Raw genomic sequence first — 17,930 nt, 5'->3', positions numbered from 1 at the left:
TCTGTTCCTCTCATGTGACAGCACAATCCTTTCCCCCAAAAGGGGCATGGCCTTGCAGGATCCTTTTTCCTTTTGATGTGAGTTACTAAGTGCATGTAGCATTTCACAAACTCTACTACTCTCAAATTCCACAACAAACACCTTTTACAAGAAAGACCAGGTCAAAAAAAGCTGTTTTTTATTTGGGTCAGTCAGAATGAGTTGATACAAGCACTTGACTGTTAGAAGGTTTTGGTCAGCTCAGGTAAACCTCCATGCCCCCGTACATCATACATGCTCCTGGACAACCACCTCCTCTGACTCCTTTCCCTCATTTTCATTAGCATTACACGCCCGCCAAGCAATGAGCTTCACAATAATTAATACATCAAGACAATACCACATGACAAGAGGTCCCACTTTAACATGTGACTTACTCGACATTACCACATGCAGACTGAAGTTCTGTTTTCAACAAACAAATCCCATCACGGGTTTGAAGGGGAGTCACTGTCTCTATAAAAAAAAACATGAGGGAGGGCGACGCTTTCACATTGGTCTGTCAGAATTATTCAAACGGGCTGTTTGACAGCGTGAGCCGTCCTCCCATCAGTTTTTGTACACGTGGGTTTTCAAAAGAAAAATATCCATTTACATTCCATCTCATTGTTCTACAACCCTCCAGTTTCAATCTGTTAAATTTCTGTTAATACAAAACCTGCTGGAAATGAACTAGGAACCAATAGTTTTTCCTTCACATGACAGCAGGTTGTTGAGGGAAGAAATAAACTCATAGTAAACAAGTGCATACAAAAAAAGATTAAATGCCCACTGTCCAACCCCCAGATCAGGCAATGTTGACTTTTTTTTTGTTGTTTTATTATCACAACTTTGTTCAGCTCAGTTCTCTTGAGGCTTTAAAAAAATCTCTTCTGGTCAACTGCGTACATCTTTCCTGCTGGAAGTTTACGGAAAAATAAACTGTTGCCTCTGCTCATGTTGCCCTGGGATGAAGAGAAAAAAGAAGTGTTTAGTAGTGGCTGGTGAAGTTTGAATTTAGAAAACAAACTGAACTGAGGTGTTCAAATTCAAAGTGGACAGTCTATAATAGAGCTGCAATGATTAGTCAATTAAGTGATTAGTTGTCAACTATTAAATTAATCGCTATTAATTTATTACTATTTTGATAATCCAATAATCAAAATTAAGAATTTTTTCTCTTTATTTTGATTCTTTCCTCTATGACAGTAAACTGAATGTATTTGGGTTGAGGACAAAAGAAAACATTTGAGGATGTCACCTTGGGCTTTGGACCTAACAAGCTAATCGATTAATCGAGAAAATAATAGACTAATTGATAATGAAAATAATCGTTAGTTGCAGCCCTAGTCTATAAACAGCAGAATTTAATGGAGGCTGCCTTGTGGTCCAGCAGAGAGCTTAAAATTCACATTGCATACACTGTTGACCCATCAGTAAACTGACCTAATAAAAACAGTAACAGGCGAAGTTGTGCTGATAGGATAATCACAACACAGTTCAAAATTGACTTTGTGAAAAAGTGACAGCCCTTATTACATGTACTGCTCAAAGATGACTACAGTGGTTCCATTTATTAATTCAATAACAGAAATGAGGTGAAGATGTAAATTATTGAGTACACTATATAAAATATACATGTTGACACGCGTGTTTGGTATGAGATGGATTTACCTCTCTGCTTAGATGCTTCCAGCAGTCCAGCCAGGTGGGGTATACTGATGCATAGGGAGGCAGGCCTCCGGCGAGCCTGCGAGGACAGTGAAAATATGAGTCTGCTTGATCCAACACTCCAGAGGATTTACAACAGCAAATAAACAAAAAACTCACCCGCAGTTGTTGACGGCCATGAGGTTTGACACCAAAACAAAAGGGTATGTGAGCATACTGGCAAAGAACTGGGAGAAAAGAGCAGAGGAGGAACACGATCAAACTACCAACAGATGAGCTGGTGTACTGCTGATGTGGACGGCCACGTGTGTCAGACTCACCCCTGTCACAGCCTGAGAGCAGTTCTTGATTTCTCCTGTGTGACTCATCTGTACAGAAGAACAGATTAACAGTGTTAATTCTGTATGCGAGTCTGGACTGAAGACCGTTCAACAAAAAACCCTCAGCATGACATCGTTCTGTCGGTCAGAATTTTGGTGACACAACCAGGGGTCTCCTTTATAAACAGTGCGTTCGTACAAAATGGGGCTGGAAACATGCGTTCACTGCTTCCCAAGCAAGGTTGTGATCTCTAAAAAAAAAACAAACTTGATGGGAGAATGTGAGGTCCTCCACGCAAACTCAGACATGCGTACGAACAGAAACTGGAGAAATGAGAATTTACTTTTAATAAATACTACTAGATCTGTCAGTGTGCCGCTTATGTCACATAAAACAAGTCATACCTCATCGGCAGCCTTGTTTAGTGAGTGGACAGTGCGTTTTGTTTACTCTCCTTTTAAATGAGGGAATTCAAATTATGTACCTGGGTCATCCAGTGCACCTTGCATATCTGTGTCCCCCGCTGCGTGTGCGCGGTTTACCCACCAAACAACATGCTTCAGCTTTACCAAAACAAACATCAGTGTCACACTGTGTTAAATTTATTTTTGTAGCTTTTCTGTCAGAATTTGCTGTCCTATGTACACGTATTAATATTAATGAGGGGCGTTTCACCGACCATCCATAGGCAACTATGGGCGTTTGAAGGGTTGGACAAGGAGCTCACTCACATACGCTACAATTCAAGCTGATTGTGATTTATAAAGGGAAATCGGAATAGGATTTTATAAATGGGAATATTTTTGTGCGTACACACTTCCTGTGTTTTGAACATACACAACCTTTAGGAGCCTTTTCTACGTACAGTTTTATAAATGAGACTCATGGGCTGTAGTTTCTGCAGCAGAGACACTTGGGTTTTGATTTAGATTACAGCTTAAAAATTGAAATAATATTATATTCGACAGTCCATGTCTCTCCTTCACCAGACTCCTGGACTGATCCAGTAGCAGTTTCTGTCTTTTCTCTCTTAACTTTTCCATCCTAGGTTTCCTCCTCTGTAGCAGGGCGTCTATTTGTATTGAATCTAACGATATGTATGCACAGCATGTTTGTTAACATAGATATTCTTTGCATTATACTGATCCTTGGTGTAGGCCTGACCCCAAATAGTCGACGAGTCGATGCTTCAATGGGCGGAGCCTGATTCAACAGTCAATCTCACAGTCGAAGGTTCATGCCATTTGGGGGTGCTCAACGTCTGATTTTACATAGAACTACCAGTTTTCTCCCAATAAGTTAGTATACAGCCTATTACAATATACATATTTAAAATTGTATCTAAATCTAAAATTGTAACCCTAATCCTGGGTCGTCAGTTCGCATGTGTGTAGTAGCAGAAGAGGAAGACTTGCTGAAGAGACGGAGGCCCAGCTTCACTGGTGTTTTACCGAGTTAGGGACTTTCAGATAATTCATCACCGTTGATGAACCCCACAAAGAATATTATATCGTTTTTAAACAGCCAGCCGGCTACTAGTAGACCCGTGAGGAACTGCAATGTGCATGTAGTTGTCTGCGGCATGGAATGCACGGTAAACTCTGAACAAGAGCGGTGAATGGCAGGCAAAAGAAAGAAAGAAAGGGGTCTTCAAAAAAGCCTCAGTTTAGCTGGAAATTCAGTTTTTATTTAGTGTAAGTTGAATAGAGACTGCAGCTCTGCAGCTTCTCAAGGTTAAAGCAGAGCTACCATGTGTAACACCCCCACCAGCTCACAAACGTTGTGCACAAAAGCACACATGATTCGACAATAGGCAGGACATGACGATTCGGGGACAGCCCTACCTTGGTGTCAGTTTTATGTAAATATTTATGACTTTATGTGGTCTTGGCCACATCCAGTTGGTATCTTATTACCTGCAGCAAGAAAAGTATACGAGGCAACTAGTAAATGTTTGGCCCATCAACACAGTTTAACTCTGAAAACCCTACAGAGTTGCTGTCTGGTAGCAATCCAGTTTGGCTGGCTATGCAGAGGCTCGTTCTGGTGCCAGACTAGCAGCTTGACAGAAGTTGTTAACAGCTGCTCCATCGATGCAGGCCTGGGAGCTGCTCATTTTTGCTATGGAAGTGATGCATCTTGCCTCTACATGATCTTTGTTGGGAGTTGCACATGCTCAGTTCCTAGTTAAGGACTACTAGCCAATCAGAAGCAGAGAGGGGCGGGTCACCGAGAAGCCGGTAAACACGGCTTCGGTTCAGCTGTGTTCCCCTTACCAGCTTAGCAACATGGACTGGAGCAAGGGTTTCAGAGTGATGAGTTATTAATCTGTAACAAAAGTATCTTTGGGCAGGTGGGCCAGCCAATCATTTCATTCAGACCAATATTAAATAACTGGCTGTATTTATTACAGTACTGCGACAGCCAGATAGCTGATTTTTGTGTCGAGCATTTGATTTATTGATTGCTGTCGGGATGTGAAGAATAATTTCAACAAAAATAAATAAATTGCCTAACCCAGCTTTAACATGAACCATCACACGTGAAGAATTTCTTGAAATGTGCTTGCCTACTCTGAATAATCATGCACAGCACGAGTGGGTTAATCACTCTGTGTTAACAGTATACAGAAGTCCTGTAAGTAAGTGTAAATGTTTTTTTCTGAATTTCAGGCGGGTAAACAGCATTTCTGTATATTCACTCTCCACACAACCTGGCAGTAAATGTTGCCTGTAAGGTGGATTTCGGGGCAATTAAGTCCTTAAACCACTCTGGTACAACCATAAAAAGCCCTTGACTGGACTGAGCAGTGTAAAAGAAGTGGCATACCGAGTCGTCAATGGCGTATGTATTGATGAGGTGAGCCAGCAGGTTACAAATCCACAGAGACAGGACATCACCGAGCAGGCGAGGAATCAAACCACTGAAAAAAAGATAACATTAAAATGTCTGATTAAAACATCTTGAATAAGAGGGAACATAATCACCACACTGGATGTAACCACCAGGGGTTTCAAAGTCTGACATTTTTAATTGAAACAATTCATAGTGTGTACTGTGCACATACAGCACTAAGGCAACACTATACTGGGGCATTTTGCTTTTAAAGGGATGAAAACACAGACAGCTAAATGATTTAAAGCTAACAATCATGGCAGTACCCCAAACACATGGTGCATTAAAGAGAAAAAGAAAGACAAGGAAAGTCAGACTTACGCAAAGAAGCCCAGTATGCCTTCTTCTCTGTAGACCGTGACGATGGAGTCAAACACCCCACTGAGAACAGAAGAAAACAGACATTTGTAAGTTTTTAACTATTGTCATGGCTCTGCTCATTGAGGTTTGTGTCTAAAACATTTAAACTGTACCTGTATTTTGTTTCCCTCCCAATAAACTGGACCATACATCGCAAAGTAATCACTGAAAAACAAGTTGAGGAAAACATACTTGACATGCAAACTAGTGTCTCCAGATTTACCAGATCCATACACCATTACAGTTTAAATGCATCACAACTGAAAGCACTTCAAAGCTCCAACACAACCTCCAGAAGTATCACATGCATAATGTTGTAAACGTTCACCAGTTAAAGCCATCAGAAAGATTTGAGCAGCTGCTGACATTTGTGACGTACCGTGAAAGGGGTGTGTGACAATGGTGGCACAGGAACGGGCTATCATCTCTTTGGTTGTCTGTGGAAAAGACCAAACAAATAGACTGAGATGTTGTATAAGACGTCATATGCATGTCCATACATCACTTATATCTAGGGCTGAAAGGATTCATCGAGAAACTGGAATGACTCGATTACTAAAAAGTCTAGCAAGGGTAAGGCACAACAAGTTGTAAATGTAGAACAGTGTGTTTGTTGCCACTTTGCTTAGTCCGTGAGTCTGGGTTGTAATGTTACAGTGTTACTAAAATAATCGATAGCCGTCATACTTACATACATACAAATAAGCAGACATGACCATTTAATAGGCTATATGCTGAGACTGGTTTCTAAACATATGCCTGGTTTGGTAAACATTGACAGATACAACAGAATTTCTTTTTAACATATTTAACAGTGGAGTTTTGTATAATACCTCATTCAAATGAAATAAATGACATTTAGTAGAGGATAAATATTATTTAAAATGTGTCAAAAAGATACCTATGCATACCTTTAGTTTTATATACAACAGAAGATATTTTTTATTTACAAGTAACAAAATAAAAGAAGCTAATTTTAAGTTTCTTTGCTTATTTTCTTACTCAGTAAAGACGCACAAGGTATAGAAAGATAATCCTCCAAATCACACAAGATGTAAAAGCAAAGAAGGAACATTTATGCATCTTTTTTGAAAGTGTGAGAAGTTATGTTGTTTTAGAGTTTTCTTGTAAACAAAACTTAAGTTTGTTAGATTAAATATTTTACCACCAAAGCACATTATGTGTATCCTTGAGGTCTAACAAACAGGTTGGATACTCGCTATTTATCTGTCCCTCTGAAACTTTACTGTTTTGTCACTCACTCCGCTCTTATAGTGTCGTTTCCAGCTGCCACAGCAGCTGTTTTCAGAGAAACATCTGTAAAAACCACGGCACTGAGCTAAATAAGAGAATACTGGACTACCGTTCGTTGCACATGAACGATCATGTTGCTCTGGAACTGCTGAATGTGGAAATAAGCAGCTGTTTGGTAACAACTGTATCAAGGGCTGGACAATAAAACAATAACAATAATAGTTTTTTCTCAATAATATAACATTATTAGATGTTTATTTTGTTGAGGAAAAAGGGCTGAAAAAAGCTTAAAACCACAATTAATCGTCAGGTTTCTTCAACTTTCAGTCAGGAGCAAAAATCAGCTTTTAAACTTGAAAGACATAATGATTTGAAAGATATGAAATTTTTATCGTGATTTCGGCCATGTCGTCCAGCCCTACTTAAAGGTGATATTATGTCAGTGTTGTGTTTCCACCTTGTTTCTGCTGCCCCCAAATGGCCAAATAAAACCAGTTATTGCAGGTTTAAGGCTGACATTAGCTTCAGATAAACTCAATGCAATGCATTTTCACACTAAATGAGAACTCTGATTTTGTCCCCCATCACTTACATTAAGAATACATTAGGAATGGATGCCCTAATGACCACTATGGCCTGGAGGAATGATTACAGCGAGCAAAACCAGTTTTAATGTATGTATGGGCACTTAATGGAACCTATCCATTAAGCCATCCACTAAAGAATTGAGCCTAACATAACAACGAATATTGCCCGACCACAATTAGAGTACCTTATAGTCTGATGAATAGCTGAGCAGTTAGGAAAAAAACATAGAGGGTGTCTTAATATATTTATTGTGGTACTAGTGAGACCCGAGTTTGCTCGTTTGGTGTGTTGCTTTCTGGCACTATCTCATTCTAACTGTAAAGTGTCTTACCTCATTAACAACGTGCTGTAGGGAGCCCTCCACAGCCTTCTGCTGACCGCCCAGAACCTGGACAAAAGAGACAAACCTCAGCATCACATAGCTTTAAAGAAGTTTGTGCCAGTTTTATACCTTTATTAGGAAGACACAGGACTCTGATGACCTAAAACAACCACAAAGGTCTGTAGCCAAACTTCCGGAAAACACTATGGTTCGTGGTCAGTGTCGTAACCCTCTGGCCACCAGGGCCTCACGAATTAAACCAACAGTCCATTTAGTGAATTTCTGTTTGTTTTCATCACATCAGAAGAATCTCGAACATAAGCTAATGTCAATAATTTTACACGAAATCCTCATCCCAAACCCTAACAACAAAAACGACTAGTGCTTGCTTTCACTTTGGTTTCTTGGCCGTCAGCAGTTGATATACAGGGAAAGTTCACAAGTTCCTAAAATGCCTAAAATTCCTGGCTACCACATTTGGAAAGATCCACTGAACAAGAACATCAGTCAACTTTGACAGCCGATTGTCTAGCCACCAACTTTTTATTGATAGTTGGGGCCAGACTTTAACATTGTTTCATTTCATTTTAACCGTCTGCAAATGTGCTCCGTTGTCTCCATATTTAATGGACATCAGGTCTCTCCCCTCTCTATGATGCGCCCATCATAGAGAGGGCTTTTCACTCCACCTTCCTGTGTGGCCGATCAGAACAACTAGAAACACTTGAAATCAGTGTTATATTTTCCCCAAATTCCATGTTTTCTGTTTTAATTTTTACAACTGAAGCACATTTTGTCTTCAGAAAGAGTGTTATCATGAGGTGGATGAAAAAAAATTCAACAATTCAAATATATGTGCAATTACTTATGGGGATAATTCACAATGAATGTATTGTTGCAATACATGTATTGTAAATTGTTGCTAATAACCAAACCTACCTGAACCAGATCCCAACAGTATGAACCAGTTCTGTTGGACCATAATCCGAGCCATGCCATCTATCAGATAGACTACTATGACCTGTATTTTGGTTAGTTTGGTTAACAGTCAATGATAAATATACTGTGCCAATGCACATACCATACTGCTGATATCTAAATAATTATAATCAAATTAAATATAATCGTACAAACAATAAATCTGAAAAAAACCCAAAAACTCTTACCTGAGGTGTGCCTTGTTCCTGACATTTCTGTGAGAAAAAGAAGAGCTTAACATAAAACTTCCCTCACGCACACACGCTTTCTTTCTTGTTGTTGTATCTGTAGTTGAACCATGGATGTTTATTGATTATTGTGCGTTGTGCTGGAGTTTAATAAACCCTATTGTACCTTAAAAGAACGGCTGCCTGTGGTTATTTGTGCATGTGTGTTGTAATAACTGTCAGATTCAATCCTCCCCTGTCCACCTAATGAATCTCAAATAGTGAATAGTGAAATATTGGCATATCTAAATGAACAAGCCCTTTTTGAGACTTCATCAACAGTTTGGTTATTGGCCACAGATTCCAGGGTATTGCCTCATAAGTGTTTACTCTTATTAATCATTTTGTTGATATTAATAAACATATTTGATATTCTCTAAAAGCCAGACCTGCCCTACCAAATTCCCAACATAAGCTAAAACTGTCAATTTGAATCTTATGGTATGTCCATGCAAATGGAAAAGCAAACCAAGAATTCTTTCAGTCAAAATAAATAGTTACAAATACCTAACCTTTTCAGGGTTTTTATATTTAATTCTCTTGTTGCTCTCTGAAAAATGAACGAACAAAACTATCTCAATTATATAGCTATATGTAATTAATATAGCAAATATTTAAACTGTTTAATTTTCATTTCGCTATTTGGAACTAATTTGTCCATGCCCTGAGCAGAGGGCATAATTGTGTCCAACAACAACAAAAAATGTATTCAGGCTTAAAGAAATATTTACAAGACAATGCCAATTGCACTATACCACCATAGAAGTTTATTAGATTACTTCCTTAGTTTCATCTAAAAAACAAGCTATAGGTGACATTTCATTCTATGGTGCACTCATCTATTCAGGCCTACCTGAACAACGTTGCTGTGCACGACTGTACCGATAGCACCAGCACAGAGCCTTGGACCAAGCCCTTTGAACAGACCTCCTTTCCCATCAATCTTGATGATGTGTTTAGCTGAAAGATTCAAAAAATATACAGCAGGACAGTTTAAAAAGAGCATGTTTACATACTATCGGTCACAGTTCTCGTGACCCTTGTATCTACACTGAACAAAATTATAAACGCAACACTTTTGTTTTTGCCCCCATTCATCATGAGCTGAACTCTAAGTTCTAAGACTTTCTCTATGTACACAAAAGGCCTATTTCTCTCAAATAGTGTTTACAATCTGTGTTAGTGAGCACTTCTACTTTGCCGAGATAATCTATCCACCTCACAGCTGTGGCATATCAAGATGCTGATCAGACAGCATGGGGATTGCACAGGTGTGAGAGACAAGACAAGGGACAGGGAAAGGACAAGGGGAGACACTGTTGTTGCATCATTGGATCAATCAGAACGACCAATAGCGCAGCTGCTGGTCTCGTTGCAACACATGACAAACCATCCATTATCCAACTATCCGCTGTTTGAGGAGTCAGAGCAGGGTTGAACCTACATGTGTGACAAGCCATCTGATTTCAGCGCTTTATTGGAAGTACATAGTTGAGTTGAAAAAAGTTGTGTATCCCTCCTAGCTACATTGATTTGCTTCAGGGCGCAAAGTTTGTCCAATTACAACTATTCATAGAAGGGACTGCTCCAGAGGCGTGCGACCTCTGCTCTAGACAGCAACTTTAAGTTGCTTTGGATAAATGTAATGTCAATGTGTATCTGGAAAATCATGTTTATCATGGAAATTACTCTGAGGATAAAAGACTATCTCCAACCATAATCATAATGATCGATATCGAAAGATATGAAACTTTTTATCGTGATAACATTTTTGGCCAGTCCTAGGTGGGTGTGTCACCTCAACATTAATTTTCAATATTACAAAAGCTAAAATATGGCTGCATACTTCGGGAAATGATCAGCACTAATGGAAGGTGCGATCAGATAGTAGTTATTTCACTTAAACATCCTTGTAGACACATGCTTGGCCACTGATCCAAAATGGGTGACAGTTACATGCTAACAAACAAAGACAAAGAAGAAATAGACTCCTAGCATGTAAAGATGGATGTCAAATTTTTCAAATCCGTCTTTGCAAAGGTTTTAAGGGGGGCAGAAATAGACGCAATGGGTTTGTTAGACCTCAAGGATACACATGTTTTGGCCAAAAGCCTCATATTCCTACTGACAATCAGAATCAGCTGTCACATTCCCCCAAAACATCAGAAATTAGAGTGGCTTTCAGACATTCGCCAGACAAGTGTTTGTCATGTTATATAAGCACTCCAGTCACATTTTGTAAAAGTCTAATCTGGCTGATAACGTTTCCACAACACACACACAACGTTCAAAGCTACAGCTAGGCATATTGAAAGCACATCCCTTTCTGCCTTCTTAAGAGCAATACTAAATTTTTCTGATTCCATTTCAACATGGACAGTAGACTCACCGTAAGCAAACAGTCCAGGCAGCTGATAGACTTGTCTGCCAAACAGGTTCCTGCCCAGGGTGGGAGAGAGCGGCTCATGTCCTACCTAACAACACACACATTAATAATAATAATAGCAAGGTGATAAACAATATGCTCTTACGTTACGTCTCCGCAGCACAAACCTGAGACTCTCCCACACTTCCTGATTTATTTTGGACGGATACAGTCAAGTTGTTGCCATTTCTTTTCTTACTATTTAGTTCAAAAGATACAAATGTTTCTCTGCATAATTTGTCTATAAAACAACTCGGAGTGTAACGTTAAAGCTACAAGAAGTTGGCCAAGTGATTAGCGTTGACTATAGCCACTTAGCAACCGCTAGTGTTAGCTTAGGAGCTGTTTTAGTGGGCTAAAGGGCACCGGTCAGTAAATGTCACACGCAGTCATTAATGTTACAAATCTTACAGTTTCAATATGCCAGATACATGACGACGGTGTGCCAACACGAGTCTGTTGTTTAACAAACTATTTTTAAAAAACGGCACTTTGAAGTGAAGAAACGACAGCTCGTCTCTGACCTTTTACTCTTAAACAGGTCAACAAAGCCACTGTGTGAATCCTCCAGGAATGGAAACTAGTATCACTTTGTCACGTCAGGAAATCGGTCTGAAATGCAGAAACGTTGCGGCTGTAACGTTAATGTTAAGCAGCAGAACAGTTGGTTGATGACAGCTAACTGTTAACGTAACGTTATGTTATCCAAGTTAGCTCTTTTCTTTTACAATTCAGTGTATCGCAACCTATTGCGCCGTAGCTTATTAGAAAACAAAATGTTTGTACTGGCAGGGTGACTCAGGGCGATTAGTTGAGTATTCTTGTACATTATGCATCCAGAAAAACCGAAGCAGTGCTACATATCAATACAGTATGAACTTTCTGAATTGTTTCACACACCTCACTTCAGCCCACTAACGTTACAGAGTATTTAGGAAACAGAAGGTCATAGGGACAACAGAGGGGCCAATACTGTTGTTCTGGCAACATTTACTGCTATATGTGTTACATGTATGCTGAATTAAAGAGTCAATGATAATAATTCACAATATTAATTAAGTCATGTTCTACACTGAACATTCATTGACAGATATGGGAGACAACATTAACCTGCGCTATTTTCAATGGAGTTTGGCGGTTTCCTCTTCAGGCTACTACCTAGTTGAGTTATACTGTATTTACAACCGCTAGCAGAAACTAAAGCAGCTCCTGGACCAGAAACACTTTCCCAGCGTCTGCGCGAACACGTTCCCTCTTACCTGGATCAGGACTTTAATGTACATCAAAGGGTGGGAAAGGACGGTGAGCCCTGATCCCAGCAATACTTGGCCACACGTGTCCGCCATTTTTGGAGAGACAGGGGAGACAGGAAGTGCTTCTCTTTCGTCTTGCGTCAGAGGAGCCGATAGCGGCCATATTTGATCACATTATAACGGTACTGCCATCTGGTGTTTATTTGTCCTTACTGACAGAATTCAAAGTGTACACAATAACAAAGCATTGAAGTGGAGGGATACTTCCAAATAACAATGCCAGCCGAAAAAGTGTATGCAAATTAATAAGTTAATAAAAAAATTTAAGTTATTATTGTAGTAAGAAAAAGGAAACACAATTGATAGTTAAATAATTTTGTCCCAAATTAGGAACTTACTCACAAAATACAGAATTATGGACCCAGGACAGTGACTTTACATTTAGCCATTGAAAATCAAATCTATACTAAAAGAGGAAAATCTGGTACTGAAAAATAACTTGAATAGCCCAAACTTTTATTTGCTTAAATCACAGAATTCACCCTGCCTACAGTCCCCTCCAAAAGTATTGGAACGGTAAGGCAGATTCCTTTGTTTTTGTTGTTCACTGAAGACATTTGGGTTTAAGATCAAAAGATGAATATGAGACAAGAGTTCAGAATTTCAGCTCTCATTTCCTGGTATTATATATAACAACTCAGGACATATCACAGTTTGTATTAGACCCCACAGCATTCTTAGGTGAGCAAAAGTAATGGAACAAATAATCTTCAAGTAAGTACCATTTAATATTTGGTGGCATAACCCTTGCTTGCAATAACTGCCTCAAGCCTGCGACCCATCGACATCACCAAACTGTTGCATTCTTCATTTGTGATGCTATTCCAGGCTTTTACCGCAGCTTCTTTCAGTTGTTGTTTGTTTCGGGGTGTTTTCCTTTGTTTAGTTGGCAGTGTGCTTTGGCTCATTGTCCTGCTGCATGATAAACTTCCTCCCCATTAGTTTCAATGCATTTCTCTGTAAACTGGCAGACAAAATGTTTCTGTCCAACTGAATTCATTCTGCTGCTCCCATCATCACTTCCATCATCGATAAATATTAATGAGCCTGTTGCAGAAGCAGCCATGCACGCCCACACCATGACATTACCTCTACCATGCTTCACAGAGGAGCTTGTGTGCTTCGGATCATAAGCAATTTTTTTCTCCACACTTTGGCCTTTCCATCACTTTGCTAGAGATTAATCTTGGTCTCATCAGTCCATAAGATTGTGTTCCAGAACTTTTGCATCTCTTTACTTCTTTGAAAATTTCAGTCTGGCCTTCCGATTCTTGCTGCTGATGAGTGGTTTGCATCTTGTGGTGTGGCCTCTATATTTCTGCTCTCTGAGTCTTCTTCCAACAGTGGATTGTGATACCTTCACCCTGCACTGTGGAGGTCGTTGCTGATGTCACTTACTGATGTTTTGGGGATTTTCTTCACAGCTCTCACCATATTTCTGTCATCAACTACTGTTGTTTTCCTTGGCCGACCTGTTGGACGTCTGTTGCTCAGTACACCAGTAGTTTCTTTCTTTTTCAGGACATTCCAAATTTATCCTCTTTAACAGGAAATGCAGTCTTTATAGGTTTGAACCAAGGATGAAAACTTAGACTAGTCATGCAGAGCTATTTAATGTTTGGACAATCAACCTAAAAGGCAACACCTGGGCAACAAGAAACATCTGTCAGTCACATGTTCCAATAGTTTTGCTCACTTGAAAAGTGGGTGGGTTCAAACAAAGGGTGGTATGTCCTGAGTTATTTAACACATCTAGATGTGAATACCAGGAACTGAGAGCTGAGATTCTGAACTCTTGTCCCATACTCATCTTTTGATCTTAAACCCAAATGTCTTCAGTAAACAACAAAAACAAAGGAATTTACCTTACCTTTCCAATGCTTTTGGAGGCGACTGTACATTTGGGACAGGCCTTTAATTCCTTTACCATGCTGGTAAATATGAATGAATAATACTTTGGTGCTTATTGTTTCCGTAAAAGGAACTAAACGATTATATTGTGGAGAATATAACTGATCTAACGATGTGTAGCATGTCCATATTGACAAAAGTTTAAACATTTATATTGGTATGCAACATCTAAGCAGCTTAGAACTAGCTCAAGCAGGCAAACCGGTGGCTTCAACAAGTCTTATGGTGCGTTCCATTTACCTCGGAAGTTGGAAGTCGGGGCTGGGAATGACGTCACACCACTTTGACCACGTTCTAGTACACAACAGATTTTAGGTCGGAAAACCAAGATGAACGCTTCTATCCACTGTTAGCAATACCCGTTGACAACAATGCATTACGCGGTATTTTGCACATACAAACACAGTAGCAACCTGTCCACCTTACCTTACAAATATAAGTTGGACAGTACTGTGTGTACTGATACACAAATAAGATAAAGTGGGAAATATTAATACAGCTTTCACTCTGTTGGTGCTTGCAGCAGCCATTTTGGATTTTGAGGTCGGGGTTGGTGAGGTTCCTCCGACTTTCCGAGTCAGTAATCTGACTTAAGGGGGTGTTCCAGTTGCAATTTCTGACTTGAAACTCGGAAATTACGACTTCCCAGTACTGGAACGCACAGTTATACATCCTGAGAACATCTATAAAAACCTGTGTTTATTTGTCAAATCATGTCGCCACACCGGGCCAGTTAAAGGAGCAGGTGTCTAACTGGGACTAAGCTTTTGATTGAAGTTTTAACGGAATTACACACATTTTTTTCAATGTTGGTCTTTTTTCACTAAGGTTTTAGACTGACAGACTGACAGTAGTATTCAGCTTGAACTTTCTGTCATCGTTTTGTTGTGAAGAGTAGGGGTCTGAGGAGAGTGGCCGAGGAGCAGGGGTGGACGGGAAGTCGGGAAACAAAAGTTTTTATTTTCAGTTTGATGTTATTCTTTATGATCCGCAACATGTGTCCATGCTTCAGACTGGGCCAAAACAATACTTTCAATATTGGGGGGGGATACAAATGGCCCCTCCCAACTTTGATCCTTGTTTTTGTTGAAATCTGATTGGCTCAACAGTGACTGTCAAAGGAGATTACTGTCCACCTGGGACGAGGTGAGACTTGACTTAGCCCAGGGATGTGTGACAAGCACAACAGAGATGGTTAAAATGGCGAAAAGAAAAAGGAAAAAAGAAATGTGTGGTGCAGAAAAAATAAGAATTAAGAAGAAAAAAATGTTTGCACAAGAAGCAGCTAAATACATCAAATTAGCCGATCTCTTCCTTGGTAGAAAGGTTGCTTTGACAGGCGCAGATGAAGCAGGACCCAGCACAGTGTAATGCTTCATAAACTGAAATGATTTATATGTATTTATGACTAGGCATATATATATATATATATATATATATATATATATATATATATATTTATATTACAAACACCAGTTTGCAATGTGTTATCACACAAAGACAACGTCCTATAAGCAAGGAATCTCTGTCTATTAGCTGTTACGGTCAGTGGAGGTGATGGAGAGAGACAAGGCGATGATAACCTCGGTCATGTTGGTGAGGACGGAGAGAGGGAAAAGGAGAAGCTGCAAGAGAAAGAGCAGGAAGAAAAGCAGCAAGAGAAGGAGGTCAATGGAACCATAAAAGTGCCGGGCCCAGGGGCAGCGTGCAGGGCTAAGTAGGCAATCATATTATCCATAGATAGAATTAAAAAAATGATTATTGTTAGTGATATTAATATTATAACTAATGCAGATTACAGACTGGTTAAGTTATAAAAGGTATGAATGGAAAATGTAGCGAAATTGAGCGTACATTAGATGTACTCACCCCTGGTGCAGACATCATCACTGCTGCCTTCAGCTAGAAGTAATAGCAGCACAAAAGAAAAGTCTGGAATATTGAGGCACCTTGCTGCTGTGGACACACCAACTTTTTTTCCTCCCTCAACATTTCTATAGGTGACATTTTGTCCGCGACTGATGTGGAGTGTGTGAGTGATTGACTGGCCAGCTCTGAAGCCTGAGCCAGGAAGGCAATGCCAAATAAAACTTTATATTAGGAAAGAGGGAGGGACAAAACATAGATTTTGAAATGAGATATGTATAATGCCTCCTCTGCCTGTCAGGTGATTAACCTCACTACAAATCCACACACGTGTTAATTTCAGCGCCTCTGATAAAGTGCAGCTCACAGCTTCAGGTGGAGCAGAGAGGACACAGAGCTACAGCTGGATCATCTTATTCTCTGCTAATTTGCAGGAGAATAAATAATAACAAAAATCTCTCGGTTAGTTAAGCCAGTAAAGTTCAATTTTCGGCCTTTTGTTGTTGGTTTTTTAAAAATCCTTCTGAGATCCGGGGCTTTTCAAAAAACAAGGGCCCAGGGCTAACAACGCCGCTAGCCATTTAGCGCCGGTGTTCTGACGATCTATGCTGCCTTGTCGAAAGATGCGACAGTAGCGCAAATCGACAGCAGAGTCTATAAAGTCGCTCTGCCCTATCGAAAAATGATACCTTATGTGTTCCCTTTTCCAATCCCAGAAAGTTATAACTCTCACAATATTATGACATATTCTGTTTTTTGATTATATTATAACATCATTTCAGGGATAGTGTATTCTGATATCCCCTATCAAATAATGCTCCCAACACAGAATCATTTTATATTGCACCACTACTCACTCCATGTGTACTGTACGGAGATGGGGAGCATGTTGAAATATTATATAATGTCATCTTTATTTAAGATATCAGGGGTAGCGTATTCTGACTAATAATGATGTTTGATGTTTCTGACGATCAGCCACTTTCTCGACGACATTCCCAACAGCAAGGTTGCACAGATTTATGGGCGTGGAAAAAAAACCACGCTTGTGGGTCATACGCATGCGCAGAACCCCTAAGTAGCACATCTCGATAGGCAGCATAAATCGACAGAACACCGGAACACCCTACACATCAGCTTGAGGCAGAGAGGAAGGGAAACATTGAGCCAATTACTATAATTATAATTACTATCCTTATATCTCTAAAGAGCTTATTCATCCAGTAGCCTAACGTCCCTATCAATAAGTAAAATTATTAGCATCAGATTTGTGGGGAATATATTGAAGTAATAAGCTTGACACGCTAGAGGAATAAAACACTCTTATTAAAATTTAACCAATTTAATAATAATCTGCATAAAGCCACGAAGTTCATCTCAGGAGACAGGAAGAGATTGTTCGAGCCGTTTCAAACAGCACTCAATGCCTTGCTGTCCTGTTAGACATCTTCTGAGACAGCGTGTAGTGGCCGTTTGTCAACAAACAAAATAAAGTTAAACTTAAATCAAACCTACAAACGACAACTTCTAGCACCCTGGGCAGGTAATGTACGCAGGCAAGAAATAAAATCAAATTCAAACTGGATTCAGGGTTTGTGGCTGGTTTATTTGTTCCAACTGAGCAAGCAATACAGCATCTCTCGCGCTGGTAAAAAACCATGTGCCCATCACCCAGGTGCTGCCGCTCACTTCCTACTTCCTACCTATATTTACCCTCACCTGTGCCCACTACTGCCCTCAGGTGTCTAAATCAAACATTGCAATTATTAAACTAACCAAAA

General features: G+C 39.7%; 1 protein-coding gene across 1 annotated transcript; it reads right to left on the bottom strand.

Annotated features, from left to right (window-relative positions):
* Positions 1–161: 161 nt before the first annotated feature.
* mtch2 (mitochondrial carrier homolog 2) lies at positions 162–12,473 on the bottom strand. Its single transcript, XM_046032648.1, has 13 exons — positions 12,319–12,473; positions 11,024–11,108; positions 9,488–9,594; positions 8,596–8,622; positions 7,439–7,495; positions 5,645–5,702; positions 5,379–5,430; positions 5,227–5,286; positions 4,840–4,933; positions 2,010–2,057; positions 1,849–1,916; positions 1,693–1,768; positions 162–983 (listed from the first exon to the last, which is right to left on the bottom strand). The coding sequence occupies exons 1-13, from the start codon at positions 12,403–12,405 to the stop codon at positions 897–899; spliced, it is 906 nt and encodes a 301-aa protein (XP_045888604.1). The 5' UTR covers positions 12,406–12,473; the 3' UTR covers positions 162–896.
* Between the last annotated feature and the right edge of the window lie 5,457 nt (positions 12,474–17,930).

The sequence above is a fragment of the Micropterus dolomieu genome, linkage group LG20 (genome assembly GCF_021292245.1).
Source record: "Micropterus dolomieu isolate WLL.071019.BEF.003 ecotype Adirondacks linkage group LG20, ASM2129224v1, whole genome shotgun sequence".
NCBI lineage: Eukaryota > Metazoa > Chordata > Actinopteri > Centrarchiformes > Centrarchidae > Micropterus > Micropterus dolomieu.
The sequence above is the reverse complement of the archived record's forward strand: the minus strand, read 5'-3'. Positions and strand labels throughout refer to the sequence as shown.

What these genes read in the sequence shown, in the direction of transcription:
- mtch2 (XM_046032648.1), bottom strand. Translation starts at nt 12,405, where the DNA reads ATGGCGGACACGTGTGGCCAAGTATTGCTGGGATCAGGGCTCACCGTC. An exon ending in GCTCTCAGGCTGTGACAGGG is followed by an intron (nt 1,917 to 2,009) that starts GTGAGTCTGACA and finishes CTTTTCTCCCAG; the next exon opens with TTCTTTGCCAGTATGCTCAC. An exon ending in GGAAGCATCTAAGCAGAGAG is followed by an intron (nt 984 to 1,692) that starts GTAAATCCATCT and finishes TCTTCATCCCAG; the next exon opens with GGCAACATGAGCAGAGGCAA.